Below are 15,136 nucleotides of genomic sequence, written 5' to 3'. Positions count from 1 at the left end.
CTGGGGGCAATTTCTCACAAGCCGTAAGAAAAGGGCTAACACGAACCACATACGGGTGCTTCACATTTATAACTCCAGAACAAATCCATGAGGCAGGTATAATCCCCGTTGTACAGAAGAGGAAACAGGCCCAGAAAGGTTTATTTCTTGCCTGAGCCCACCCGAGCGGTCAGCGCCAGGCCCAGACTCCACCGCAGGTTCCCGGGCCCGGCCCAGCGGTCCTTTCCTCCTCCTGGGTGGCCTCTAACTCTTTCAAGTTTGCTGGGCGACTCCTGAGGAGGAGGAGGAGGAAGAGGAGGAAAGAAGCTGGGGGCTGAGATGCTTTGGGCATACAGGAGCCACGGGGTTCAGGATGCAGAGCATAAAGGCAACGAAGTGCCCCCTTAGGGCCCCGCACACCCGCCCGCGCCATTCGCCGGCATCGGTAAGCTTGATCCTTCTGGGCTTCCGTAGTTCGGAACAAAACTGGATATCTTTAGGTGGGGAAGGATAAATATTTTGAAATTCAAATCATGTTTGCGGATTTGAGCACTGAGATAGCAAAGCCAAACCCTCCGTACGTTCTCACGAACTAAAACAGCGAAGACAACACAGTCTCTCCCCTTCACAAAAGGAAATCCCTCCCTCCGCCGGCGAACCGATGCCGGAAGTTCCGGTGGGCTTGACGTCACTACCGCCCAGTTTCTGGGAGGTGCTAAGATGGACGCTCTACAGGCTCGGGAGCGACTCCGGCGGAGATACCTGTTCCCGCGGGACGTGGAGGTTCAGCTGGACCGCGAGGGCTACGCCGGGCCGGGTGAGGCACCCCCCGCCCTGGCGCGCTCCGAGTCGCGCCGAGGTTCCCGGAGCCGAGGCGCCGGACACGGCCGGCCCCGCGGGCCTCCCGCAGCCCTACCCAGTCAGGAGGGACCGGGTTTCGTTTTTCCAAGGCTTACCAAGTAGTTTTGCAAGTCGGGTATTTACTATCGTAAAAGACCCTTAGAGATCAGGTAGCCCTGCGCATCTTGGTCTTCAGGATTCCTAGGAGAGCTGGTTTAACACCTGTTTGGGAACATCCATTAAAATAAAAAATATCCACAGATTGCATTTGTAAGAACCTAACAGAGGAGCGTACTCGTAGCAGTACACAAGGGCGTGTGTGCAAAGTCTTTCATCTCAGCTTTGCTTGTAATAGCGAACGACTGGAAACATCTAATTGTCCGTCAGCAGGGAGCTGGTTAAATACACTTGGCTGTTTATACGTGACACAGCAGGCAGACTTTTATGTACCAATGTGGATGCTTTTCAGAGGGAGGCGCAGAACAACGTATGGTATGCCACCATTTGTGTTCAAACCAGATAACATGCTGTGTGTGTTTACCTGTAGATGCATAGAATATGCAAGAATTCAGTAGACGTTATTACTGGTAGCTGCTTTGGGGCTGGGGAACTGGGGTTAAGGATAAAGAGAGAGGTTTCACCTTAGATCTTTTTGTCCTGTATGTTGTAAATCTTGTGTATTTATTATTTTTAAAAAGTAAACGCAGAAAGCATCATGCGCAGGCATGCTGGTTTCTAAATTTTGAGGGTGTCTCGCAGAATTTGTATTATGAATAAGCTTCCCAGGAATTCTGATGGTCAGCTAAAAGCTCGGGAACCTTGGCTACATACTAGTGGTTCTCACATGAACTGAGAGAGAGGGCATGTCAGTCACATGGGGAACTTGTTAGACCCCATTTGACCCATTCTTTCAGATTGGGTCCCGAATGGAAGGAATTTGACTTGTCCATCACCTGTCTAAGACAGTACCATGTTGGGACTGGACCTCCAGTGTGCCCTTTCCACTTTTGAGCTGCCCCAGAAGGTTGTGTTTGTTTAAAAAATTAAAATATGTAGTTTAAGTAGTGTTTTTGGAAAATCAAGTCCATTTTGTGTTCTAATGTTTGCCACTTGCATTTTTCTTAATTAACAGGACTAATCACTTTCCTAGACTATATATGAAGCATAGCATTAAAATTCCTATACTACCAGATGACATTATTCTTTCCAAAAGACTATGTAAATAAATTTGGTTGCAAAACTCATTTAGTGGCAAAAAAGTTGACTATATTGGACAGGTTTTATGGCAGGCTCCTATTAATTATTTCTAAAAATATAAACCTATTTTGGTGGTTTTACAGAAGAAATTGGTACTGTAATGGGAGAGAATGTGGTTCTTAGAAAGCTCTAGGAAGTTATTTTATTTGACTTAAAATAGGTGTAATTTAAAAAAAAAGAAAAAAAGGGGGAATTCCCTGGCAGTCCAGTAGTTAGGACTCCGCGCTTTCACTGCCGAGGGAGCAGGTTCAGCCCCCGGTTGGGGAACTAAAATCCTGTAAGCGGCACGGCGTGGCCAAAAAAAAAAAAAGGCATAATTTTTCCTGTGAAGTTAATGGTTACTTCATAAGTTGAACTCTCCGTTATTTGCAGAAACCTCTACACCTGTTGAGAAAAAGGAGAAACCTCTTCCAAGACTTAATATCCATTCTGGATTCTGGATTTTGGCATCCATTGCTGTGACCTATTATGTTGATTTCTTTCAAGCCGTTAAAGAAAACTTTCACACCAATAGGTAAGAAAACTTTATTGCTTCGTAAGTTAAACACGTGTGTTTTATTTTTCACATTTTGTGAGCCGAATTCTTCAAACGCTTAGTAGGCACCTACTTTCTGCCGGGCATGGTGTTGGAGGTGCTGGTGACGCAGAGTTGAAAAAGAGAGTGTGTATTCTGGGCACATACCGCAGAGTGGGTGAGGCTGGAAATTATTTCATTGGGCTTTTACAGCACAGGTGTTTTCTGGATGAGGACGGTAGTGAATTTAAGAAGGACCTAATCCATTTGTAAACCATGCAGAGAGAATGACTGAAGGTCTTTAAGAAGGTCAAGTACACGAGCACTGGGAGGAGGGAATGAGAATTGTGTGGTGGGTGGGAATTGGGTCTCAGAGCTCGTTTTCAGAGAATAGTTACAGCCAACAAGGTAATTACATGTACAGGCTGTGATTGAATTAGAGTTGAGGTCACTGGTGGGAGGAGTCAGGAGCTTTAAGGCAGGATGTCAAATAGTCCTTCGTTCATGAGGCTTGAAATCTCTGTAGTATAATCCAGGAGTTGACATGGAGGGGAAGGTTGTTCATCACACTCCTGAGTCCTCACTGAACATTGGAGAGTGTTCTGGAGGCCCCTAGGTAACAGAAAAAGAGGGAGAGGTGTTGGTGAGCATTGGAGCTGGCATCGAGAGGGGTGGTTTGCTTAAAGTGCAAGTGTAATTGTTTGGAAGTACCAGCGGGGCTAGAAAGGTGCAGACGGGACTGTTTGATCCGGTGATATCGTTGGGGATTGGGGGACACACAGTCTCTCCCGCAGAGGCCCTCAGGAAGAGCAGTGACTGCTGGAGGGGTGCCTGAGGAGAGTAAGGGAGCAGGTGGTCCGGGGAAAGCAGGTGGGGGACGGGGGTGGGGATGTTATGTAAACTATGGGAGGGAGAGAGCTTGTTTCCGTTCCTTACTTCCACAAGCAGGAGCTTTCCCTAAACACTGCCATCTTCTGGCCCTTCCCCTCACTGGCTCCTTCCCTGGGAGGTGCTAGACCTCCTGATAGGGTTTGGGATGAAGAACCAGACGTGTAGCTCAGCACCTTCTTCCTCTTGGGAGCCAGCTGCCCATGGGAAGCACAGATTCTGGGCTGTTTTTCTGCACCGTTGTTTTATGGGGCGACCCTGACATGAGAAGGTCTCTAGGTTTTCACTGTGACTTGAAACCCAGTGGGTAAGTCTGTCTGTTTCTGGGTCTCAGTGTGAGGAAGAACGTTGTCACCATTCACCAAAGCTGTCTTCTTTTTGTAGCTCCATCAGTAAAAAAGCTGACAGTTGGTCTTTATCAGTCTGGTTCCTTTGTGTCTTTCACTTGGTCTAGAACTTGGGCTGGGAAAAGAAGGGATGGATGTTTCAGGCACCATCAGTAGCACCTGCTGCTTCGTTCATGAAATATCTCATGAGAGCCTGAGAGGTACCCAGTTATGGTGACAGTGATGAACAAGGCACATTTCTCACCCTCCACCAGCTCATTTTAGGCTGTGATAGATGAGTAAGTCATGTGGTGCGTACTGTTTGCGTGTACGAGTGTATGTGCGGGATACCGTGGGTGCACCTAGAAGGGGCACCAGTCCAGCCAACCTCAGGAGGTAGGCCTTTCTGAGGTTTCAGGAGAGATGAGAGGGTTTTTCCATTTGTGTCCTATGTATCCTTGTATATGAGAATACTAAGTATTCTTAGTAGTTAAAGGAGATGGTGAGGTAAGGAATAGCTCACTACACTGTAAGGTGTTTGGGGGCGCCCACAGGAGTAGTGGCACCCAGTAGCCCACCGGTGGTGTGTGACAGAGCCTGGACTCAGCCTCTGGACCAGGACTGGGGGGCATGAAAAGAAAGTGGGAGTCATAGGCCTGTCCTCAAAGAAGTGTCAGCTTAGAGGAAACGAGACAGAAACGCATGGTCGAAGGCTGAGGATTTTGAGTAGAGTAGTGTTGCATTCTTGCTGAGGCCTCGCTAAGCAGCGGGGAGTTGGGGCGGCTGTGGCGGGAGAGCGCTACCCACAGACAGTACGTGCAGGCTGCCTTCTGCTTTCTCGAAAAGGGTTCATTCCTCTGATTTTCCAAATCTGGCCTCCTCCCATGACCAGCAGGGGCTGGAAGGAAGGGACTGATGAGCTTTTTCTCACACACACTGAGCCAGGTCTTGTGTGGAGTTGGAAGGAGCAAAAAGCCATTGTCCCTTGGGGGAGGACTGGAGATATTCTAGGAACGGAAGGGTGTCATTTAGAAATCTTTTACGAGAGGCAGTATGAATTAACTCCTTCCAAATTAATTTTCAGTATTTCAAGAAACCCTGCTGAACTTGGAGGAGTTGATGGTATCTGTTGAAATCTTTATTACTCTCACACTCAAAACTTCAGAAACAACCAGAAAGCTGCTAGCTTTCCTGTATGTTTAAAGAAAACGTCATTTTTTTGTCGGTTAGTTTATGAAAGTGTGTGTGTGTGTGTGTGTGTGTGTGTGTGTGTGCGCGCGCGCGCATGTGTGTTTAAAGTCTTACTTTTTCATCCTTTCATGTGTCTCACTCTCATCCTTACCTACCCATCTCCTATTAGATCTAGACTTTCTGCAAGCTGGGATTGAGTAACTGTGCGTCCCTCTGCCCCTTCCCCAGTTGATATTCTTCTTAGAAATAGATATTTAGTCTATTAATGAAAACTTTTAAGATATCTGATTTGTTAAGTGCTGTCAATTAGCACTTCTTTTTTAAACCACTTTATTTTTGTGTACATGTTTGCTTAACAGTCACTGAATTTCTAGTCAGCTTCAGGGATCTGAAGAGCCTTTATAAGTAGTTTATATTGTCTAGACCCAAGGTATGCTGCACACAGTCTGTAGCAAAATTGCAAATAACATCTTTCTAAAGATAGGCATAGAAATTCTGATTCAGTAAGTTAAGATGCTTCCTTTCTCTAGTAGCAGGGCTGAGTCATACCTGGCTGGTAGGCCCTGTGTTATGGGACAGGACTCAAAATTCAAATCACCTGTATTCAAGGGTAAACTTACAAAACTTTTGTCAGATACATGCACTGTCAAAAGTGGGGTCACTGCTATTGATATGGTAAGCCAGCAACGATATGAGCCTATGTCACATTTAAGATGTGTCAAAAAAGATTATTTACTATTAGGCTGCAGAGGATGTAAAAGAGGATAATAGAAGGGTATTATTTTTGTCTCTACAGTTGGTTTCTGTTTGGTGGTGCCTTGTTGCTTGTTAGCTTATCGATTGCATTTTACTGCATAGTCTATCTGGAATGGTATTGTGGAATTGAAGATTATGATATCAAGTATCCAACGCTGATACCTATTACAACTGCTACTTTTATTGTAGCAGGAGTTTGGTAAGTTACCTTTGGAATGAAAATTTTTTTGATCAGGTAATGATGTACATGGTACAAAATTCAAGAGGGGAAAAAAAAAAAGGGAATAATGGGAAAACAGTCTCCTTGATTCCCTTTTCAGTAGTATCTTTCTTTACTTATATATTTAGTTATTTAAAATACAAATGGTGACATGCTATATATGTATATTGCATTTTGCTTTTTAAATCATTTTCATTGTGAAGTATAATACAGACAGAAAAGTGGAAGAATCTAAGATGTACAGCTGAATTATCATGCAGTGAGCCTTGGTGTAAACCCTAACGAGGTCAAGAGAAAGATCTGTTCTAGCCACCTCTAACCCCTTCCATGCCCCCTCTGACCCCTTCCATGCCCCCTCCCAGTCACTCTACCTTCATTCCTGCCCGCAGGTAAACACTGTCCCCACCTTCATGGTAATTGCTTTCTTTTGCATCTCTTATAGAAATGGGTTCATATAGTATGTATTCTTTTACATTTGACTGTTTACATGCAACATTATGTATGATTCATCCATATTGTGCATAACAGGTGCTCGTTTTCATTGCTGTTCAGCATTCCGTCTTATAACCAAGTCCCAGTTTATCTGTTCTGCTGTTGATAGCATTTGGATTGTTTCCAGTTTGGGGTTATTATGAGTGATGCTGTTAAGAACATTCTTGTGTATGTCTTGTGTGCCTGTGTGTGTTTCTGTTGGATGTATATGTACATGCATACATATATACATATCTCTAGAAGGGAAATCGTTGGCTCATCGGGTATGCATACCTCCAACTCTAGTAAATAGTGCCAAACTGTTTTCCAGAGTGATCTTTTTTTTTTTTTTTAAATTGAGTTTGGAATTCTTCCATACCAGTACATATAGATGTGTCTCATTCTTTTTAACAGTTACATCATTATCACTGCATGGACATATCATGATTTATTTAACCAGCTCCCTGTTTTTTTTATTCTTTCGCTGTTATAGATAATGCCACAATTAACATCATTTTTCATAAGCTAAGAGGTTCTCAGTGAAAAGTTTTTTTTATGTTTTTAAAAGTATTTTATAACTTGCTCATTAAAGAAAAATCTGTAAATTACAGAAAAACACAAAGGAAGTAAATCCCATGATCCTGCCAACCAGAGAGAAAACTACACTGAATATTGTGTATGGCCTTTTAGGTTTTTTTCCTCTCTTTATATTAATTGCATTTTAATTTGGGGAAAACCACACACCTTTGTACATATTCAGTTTAAATGTATTTTTTCTATTATATATTTTCTGTAGTTGAAGTTTATGGGTGTTTGACATATGTTACATTGTGATGCGGTTTTTTATTAACCCTTTGGTGATGAGTGTAGACAGTTGTCTTATTTTACAATTTCTTATAAGGCTAATGTCACCCCCAGAAATGTTATTGTATTTTTAAGAACAGTAGGATTATAGCTATTTAAATTTCTACTTCTCAAAATATTATGTTAGTCATTAACTATCTGAAACATTTATTTGATTGACTATAATTTTCCTTTATTCTGCTCTTAAAAATTCAGTTCATAAAAATCATTGCACTTAGAAAGTGTGTTATTCTTACCTTGGTGACAGGAATAGTGTTTTTCTCAATGGAAAGTTTAATAGCAGCTTATAAATGATTACTTTTTCATTCTGTTTCTAACAGAAAAATACTTTAACCGTCTATTTTTTTTTTTTTTTTTTTTTTTTTTTACCATTATAGTTTGGTAGTGTGTGAGATCGTAAAAGCAGGCTGTAGTCATTTTATTTCGTGTTCCTTTACAGATACTAATGTTAAGAGACTGAAGTCTCTGTTAAGCCAGGCCAGCTCTCGTTAGAGGAGCTTTAGTGATTCCAGTTCTGAGTACTTTGTGAAGAAATTGTGATATTTCCAATATTGGCTAAATCACATATCTGAGAAACATGATTTATATATAGAAAGTTACTGGCTGAATGAACTTTCCCAAACCGGGTAAAAGTGAGTCCTTTAAATCTAGATTCTACAGTAGAATATAGTTGTATAGAGTATAGCTATAGTTGTGAACTGTGTGGCTGTTTTGTCCTTTTCTTTTCAGCTTCAATGTTGCTTTATGGCATGTGTGGTCATTTTTCACTCCACTGCTGTTGTTTACCCAGTTTATGGGGGTTGTAATGTTGATCTCACTCCTTGGATGATTTCTAAAGGTAAGATTTCTGGAATGGTATTTCTAATAATGAATGCATTTGAAAAAGTCTTTCATGATAATTTTCAGTGGACATAGCAATAGCAGACTAGTAAATTATTTCAGTCATGTTTACACGAGAGCTGTTCATCCATTGAACTCTGAGGTAGAAGGGACTGTGATCCCTTCCCATTTGCATAATTTAGTTCTAAGGGACTACTTTTTCGAGAAGGCACCCTGACCTTCCTAGATCTCATGAAGAGAGTATTTGCACCTTCCAATATGGATAAGTTCACACATTGATCCATTTTCTATTGCAGTAGACTTCCATCTACTTCTATACAGATGACTATTGGCTAGATCGTTCTTAGTTAATGGGAATATGGGAAGAATGGGCAATTTTACCCAGTTGAGAAGAAAAGTCTGTTTTCTAACTGTCCTGGCTGCCTCATAAAAATCTGATGGATGGCACATCAGCCTTTTCCTTCCATGTTATTTATAGAATTTCTGCTTCCCCAGAGACCACTGTGTCCCTGGGCCTGCTGCCTTCACAATGGGGTCTATTTGCTAATTGTCAGATAACTCATTTATTGAATAAGTATGTGTTCAGAGTACTCACTGTATATGCTTAGGGACATGGTGAAAAAGACAGACGGTCCCTCTCTTCATGTTGCTTATGTTAGAACTTGGAGAAAATCTACTCCATATGTCAGTTTACTTACCTGTAAACTTGAAAACTGAGACCCAGAGGAGTAAACTTGAAAACTAAGACCCAGAGAAGTAAACTTGGAAAACTGAGGCCTAGAGAAGAAAAAGTTAATGCACTCAATTATTGGGGTGCAAAAGAAAACTGACATTTCAGCTCGCAGACAGCATGTTCTCCCTTTGGAGTTTTAAAGGAAAGTCCCTATAACCAGCTAAAGAAGAAATGGATGTCCTCTCATTGTTGCTAGTCTGAAAATAGCTGCTAGCACACACATGCTGATGTGCAGAGGCCCCTCCACACATTGTGCTGTGTCTAGGACCGTTTGGACTCTCACAGTATGTCCTCTGTCCCTGTTGACCTGTCGCCACAAGAACATTCCCTCATCTGACCCTGTCCCCTTTGAATTTCTGGCTGTTCGGTATTGAGTTTTTCCACATGTTCAGGAGCTTTTGACTTATTGCCGACATCAACTTATAATTGCTAACAGAGAGCCAGAGAGTGTTGTAGGCAGGGAGATTGAACTGTGCTTTTCAGTATTAAATCCAACAGCCTGAGATAGAATGTCTCGCTTGGGTTTTCTTTCAGGTGTAAGGGCATGTCAGTTTAAAGTGAATGATTAACATCCTGCTAGCTGAAAGCACCGCAGACATAATGGAAAAGCTACAGTGTGTTTTGCATCTATGAAGTGAATGGTTTCCTTGGAAGAATTGTAACTTTATAGCTCTGTAGTTGAAATCAGAATAAATTATATTTCATTTGCATATTCCTAAACTCATTATCGAATTTTTCAGATTCAAAGTAGAAATATTCTATTCAAGACAGAAATAACTAATTTGCAGTGTTAATCTGTTTGGATCATTGGAGAAACTGCTGGTGTAAAAATTTAAATGAATTTTCATTAGAGATGCATAATGTACTCCGGATAGTGTAGAGATGTTGTTCACTCTTCCATTTAAGGGGGGGCAGTTCAGTGTATGAGATGACTGGCTGTGTATAAGGAATGATAGTGTCATGTGCCTTTAACCCAACTTCAGCAATTCCTATATAATACCATTTTTATAATAGTTTTGTTAGGAGGATGACCAGTTGAAAGGATTTTGTGTTTTCCCATCACTTAAGATTTTATCACTGTGTAAATTACTGGGTTTTTAGCACTTGTTTAACATACGAACTTTTAATCATCTTAAGTACGTGTAATTTTTTTCTTAATATTTAAATAAAGTATTTCTATAACTTTCTTGTGGGTTTTGTTAATACAGACTTTGGAATTGTTTCTGTCTTCAGCTATTAGCACTTTCACTATAGAAATAAGGCTTCTTTTTAGAGAAGGCTACTCTGCTTTTCAAAGACCAATGGAAGACAGTATTTGCACTTTCAAATGCAAATATGTTTACATTAAACCTAAACATCGTAAGCATTGTGACATTTTAAGTACCTTATGTTGGTTTCTGCGCTCCCCACCCCCAAGGGGCTTCAGGTGACGATATGTTTCAGTCAGCACTTGTGTCTGGCTGGGATCACACCCTGCAGTAGTAGTTAATCTTGACCTTGAGTAGCAGTTAATCTTTCTCCAGCTGTGAGGCAGGAACAATATCTGTGTTGTTGGGTTGCGGGTGATAAGAATAATGTTTATGAAACACCTACTACAGTGCCTGGCACACAGTAGGTGCTCACTCAATAAATGGTTATGGAGAGGGAATGAAAGACAAAGTAGATCAAAGAGCAGGAATGGGAAGAGGCAGGCATGATCGGTAAACAGAATCAAGCCCAGTTTGTGTACATATGCATGTGAGGGTGTGTGGAGAGAGTCATTTAAAGTAAGGAGCAAAGTCTGGCGAAGGTCAGAATCAGGTGGCCAAGTCAGTCAGTGACGTGAGGATCCAGTGCAAGGCTGAGGTTGCAAACCCAGGAAGTAGGATTAGAGCACTGATTCAGACCCTCCGGAGGGAACTTGTGGGGGGCCAAGGGACGTACCCCTGTGACAACTCCCACAGAGTCTTTGGGCAGATTCTACAAGAAATCCTTCCTTCCCTCCCTCCCTTCCTTCCATTTTTCTTTTCTTGAAAAGTAGTTTTACTGTTGATACTTGGATAGAAACCTAAGGCTGGGATTTTCTGTGTAATACAGTCATTAGAATCCAGTTAGCCAAGTGCTGATACTGTGGTATAGCTAGGGTGGTAAGGAGATGATTCTGTTACAAAGAGACATCTGAATAAATTTGTTTAAACAGGACCATGCCTGGTCCCTGTGCCCATTAAATAAGTGCTGTGCAGACTATTTGTGGGTCTTTTCCTATTGTTATAATTATTATTATTTTTTAAAATTTATTTATTTATTTTTGGCTGTGTTGGGTCTTCGTTTCTGTGCGAGGGCTTTCTCCAGTTGCGGCGAGCGGGGGCCACTCTTCATCGCGGTGCGCGGGCCTCTCACTGTCGCGGCCTCTCTTGTTGCGGAGCACAGGCTCCAGATGCGCAGGCTCAGTAGTTGTGGCTCACGGGCCCAGTTGCTCCGCGGCATGTGGGATCTTCCCAGACCAGGGCTCGAACCCGTGTCCCCTGCATTGGCAGGCAGATTCTCAACCATTGCGCCACCAGGGAAGCCCTTGTTATAATTATTAAATAAAAACTGTGTCAAGCAGTGTTGTTGCTGCTTCTAAACAAGCCTGTGGGAGGAGCATCCACTCAGAATAGTAATGAATAACGGAATTAACAGTTGTGAATGTTTATCGTGAAGGTCAGGGATATGGTAGAAGCAAGTGTGTGCTCTTAAAAATGTCCCTGACTGACAATCCCAAGTGTCAAGACCGAGTCTTCCACCCGGGTTGCACACTGGTTGCCTCAGGCCTGCTGCTCAGAGGTTCCCATTGCAGCTGGTGACAAGGCTGTCTTGTGAAGAGTCCTCCAGGTGATTCTGATGTGCAGGCTTGTTCCAGAACTATCCTGTTCCAATCACTTTGGGCAGAGACATCTCTGCAGAAGCTAGAATGTTCGAATTGTCAGGGAACACAGAGATAGCAGAATCGAACTTAGCTCCCTAGGGTAAAAACCAGATTGAGGCTCCCTCCAAATCTGTGTCTGGGACCTAGCTTGGGAGGCAATGGTCTTTCTAGGAGACTTAATAGCATTTAACATGCTGGCTGTCTCAGGGTTCTTTGGTTTTATACAACAACAACAAGAAAAGGTCTCTGGCTATGCTTAAGCAAAAGAGAAACACATTGGAAAGGAATCGAGGGAAAAGCTAAGAGCCAAATCTTTGTAAGTAGAATCATTTGGGGAGGTGGGGCGGGGTGGTCCTAGGTAATAGGGGTTATTAGATGCCCTCTTCTGTGGCCACAGTTAGGATAACTGCCCTTCACTTAAAAATATTTTAAAGACTTTGATTCAGCTCAGTGTTTCTTGAGGTGGGAAAGAGCTTGGTAGATTTTAAGAAATGTTTACATAGAATTCATAAAAATAAATAACAATCAGGAATATTTCGCATACACTAAGGACTAATTTGAAAGAAGCCAAATTGCAGGCTCGGTCAAGGGAAGATTGGGAGTTGAACAGAAGAGTGAATTATTCCTAAAAAGGCCACAAAGATCTCTTCTAAGTCTCTCAGATTCAATTCTGAAGTTGAGGAATGGGATTTTCCCAATTCGGCAGAAATGTAATGTGTAGCTATTTTATTTCTAAAGCAATGTGAGCACCTAGCTTTTAGTAGAGCTGTAGCTTTGGCAAACCTTATTATACCTCACTTTGGGTATATTCATGATGCCTTGAGATGCATCATTCCTATCCACATACAAATGTGTTGTGCTATTTACCATCTTCAAACAAACACCCAAGATAGGGCTCCCTCATGCTTCTCCAGTTATTAACCACTTTTTGGGTCCCCTTTACAGCAAAACTCCACCGAAGAATTCTCTAGGCTCATGATATCCAATTGTGTTCCTCATTAAAAAAAATTGTATTATGACGTATGGACGCAGAAGAGTGTGTATAATGTTCCTTTATGTATAAAAATAGAGTCCAAAAGGATGTCAGGAACTTGGCCCCTCCCCAGCCCACACTCAGGAATAGGAGTGGACCCTGGAGTTCATTCAGCTCACTGCTTCCCTTGCTCCCGCACGCCCAGCCCTCAGCCTGATCCCCACTCTCTCTCAGGACCAGCAGGACTCCTCGTAATCCCTCCACCCCTGTCATGGTGCCACCACAAAACCTGGGATTCCTTCTCATACCCTGGGCTGACTTCCACGTGCATCTGTCTGTATGTTCCGGTTATCACCTATCACTGCATAACAAACCACGCCAAAACGAAGTGCCTTAGGACAACCACCACCCTTTATTTTGCTCAGGAATCTGAAATTTGAGCAGGAATTGATAGGAACAGCTTGTTATGCATGGGGTGACTCAACTGGGACTGGACGGTCCACTTCCAAGGTGGTTCCCTCGTGGTTGGCGAGATGGTGCTGGCCGCCAATTTCACTCCGCCTGGACCTCTTCATGGGCCGCTTGGGTTTCCTCATGGCATAGTAGCTGGGATTCAAGGGTGAGCTTTTACGTTAGTTTTCTGTTGCTGCTGTAACAGATTGCCACCAATAGCGCTAAAAATGACAGAAATGGATTATCTCACGGTTCCTTGGTTAGAAGTCTAATATGGGTCTTGGCAGGGCTACATCCCTTTCTGGAGGCTCTTAGGGGAGAGTCCACGTCCTTGTTCTTTCAGGCCGTTGGCAGAATTCAGTCCCTTGAAGCTGAAGGCCTGAGATCCCCATTTCCCAGCTGGCTGGCAGCTGAGGGCCGTTCTCAGCTTGGAGACACCAGCCACGTGCATTTCTTGCTTGTGTAGCCTTCTTCCTCCATCTTCAAAGCCTAGGACAGTGGGTCAACACATCCCTCTTATACTTTGAAATGCTCCTGCCTCTTCTTCCATTGCCACATTGCTCTGACCCACTCTTCTGCTGCCTCCTTCACTCCTAAGGGTCCGTGTGAATACATTGGGCCCACCCACCTGGGTCACCCAACATCATCTCCGTGTTTTAAAATCCTTACTTCATTTCAGTGTTCCTTTTGCCAGGTAACACAACATATTTATAGGTTCCAGGGAGTAGGGTGTGGACGTCTTTGGGGCCATTACTCCACCTACCACGGTGTTCCTAGAGACAGGAAATGGAAGCTACTGCTTAAAGCGTGGGCTCAGAAGCTGAGAGTGTCACTTCCATCCTATGCTACTGGTCAAGCAGTCACAGATCCCCTATTTAAGGGGAGGGGACATGGCTTTGCCCCATCCTCAAGGAGGAGTACCAAAAAATTTGGAGGTCGTGTTTTAAAATTGCCATAGTCTAGCAGCCACTGTGGAGAGCAGTAGGGAATTTCCTTAAAAAACTAAAAAAAAGTTGCCATATGATCCAGCAATCCCACTCCTGGGCGTATATCCTGAGAAAACTTGAATTCTAAAAGATACATGCACCCCAGTGCTCATAGCAGCACTATTCACAACAGCCAAGTCATGGAAGCAACCTAAATGTCCATCAACAGATGAATGGATGAAGAAGATGTGTATAAATACAATGGAATACTACTCAGCCATAAAAAAAGAATGAGATAATGCTGTTTGCAGCAACATGGATGGACCTAGAGATTATCATACTAAGTGAAGTAAGTCAGACAGAAAAAGACAAATATCAATGTCATATGATATCACTTATGTGTGGAATCTAAAATATGATACAAATGAACTTATTTACAAAACAGAAACAGACGCAGACATAGAAAAGAAACATACGGTTACCAAAGGGGAATGGGGATGGGGGAGGAATAAATTAGGAGTTTGGGATTAACAGGTACACACTACTATATGTAAAATAGATAAACAACAAAGTCCTATTGTATAGCACAAGGAACTATATTCAATATCTTGTATAAACCATAATGGAAAAGAATATGAAAAAGAATTTTATATATATATATGAGATTCACTTTGCTGTACAACAGAAACTAACACATTGTAAGTCAACTATATTTCAATAAAAAAAAAAAAGAAAACTGAAAATTGCCACAGTCTAATCTCTGTTCATAAATTCTCTAGATTCCTTCCACATGCAAAAGTCATTTATCCTCAGGAATCACTGAAGTTTCATCCCATTACAGCATCAGGTTCAGGCTTGAGCTCCCGGATCTCATCGTCTAAATCAATAAAAGGGGCCTCATCAGGTGCAAGGTCCTCTCAATCTGCACACCTTTAAAGGTAAGTTACCTGCCAATTACACACCAAACATACAGGGGTGAGATAGACATAGGGTGCTCGCAATAACATTCCCGTTCAAA

At 42.5% G+C, this 15,136-nt stretch overlaps 1 protein-coding gene across 4 annotated transcripts; it reads left to right on the top strand.

Annotated features, from left to right (window-relative positions):
• Positions 1-653: 653 nt before the first annotated feature.
• Positions 654-14,916, top strand: TMEM128 (transmembrane protein 128). Of its 4 annotated transcripts, XM_082389546.1 has the most exons (5): positions 655-796; positions 2,449-2,590; positions 5,792-5,950; positions 8,036-8,144; positions 9,414-10,065. In XM_082389546.1, the coding sequence occupies exons 1-4, from the start codon at positions 700-702 to the stop codon at positions 8,133-8,135; spliced, it is 498 nt and encodes a 165-aa protein (XP_082245672.1). In that variant the 5' UTR covers positions 655-699; the 3' UTR covers positions 8,136-8,144; positions 9,414-10,065. The 4 variants fall into 4 exon arrangements, with proteins under 4 accessions (XP_082245674.1, XP_082245673.1, XP_082245675.1 ...); XM_082389548.1 differs by lacking the exons at positions 8,036-8,144; positions 9,414-10,065 and adding an exon at positions 14,898-14,916 and having other exon boundaries at positions 654-796; XM_082389547.1 differs by lacking the exon at positions 8,036-8,144 and having other exon boundaries at positions 654-796.
• Positions 14,917-15,136: the final 220 nt, after the last annotated feature.

This window comes from Balaenoptera borealis (genome assembly GCF_965194805.1).
Source record: "Balaenoptera borealis genome assembly, chromosome: 4".
In the NCBI taxonomy this organism is placed as follows: domain Eukaryota; kingdom Metazoa; phylum Chordata; class Mammalia; order Artiodactyla; family Balaenopteridae; genus Balaenoptera; species Balaenoptera borealis.
The sequence above is the reverse complement of the archived record's forward strand: the minus strand, read 5'-3'. Positions and strand labels throughout refer to the sequence as shown.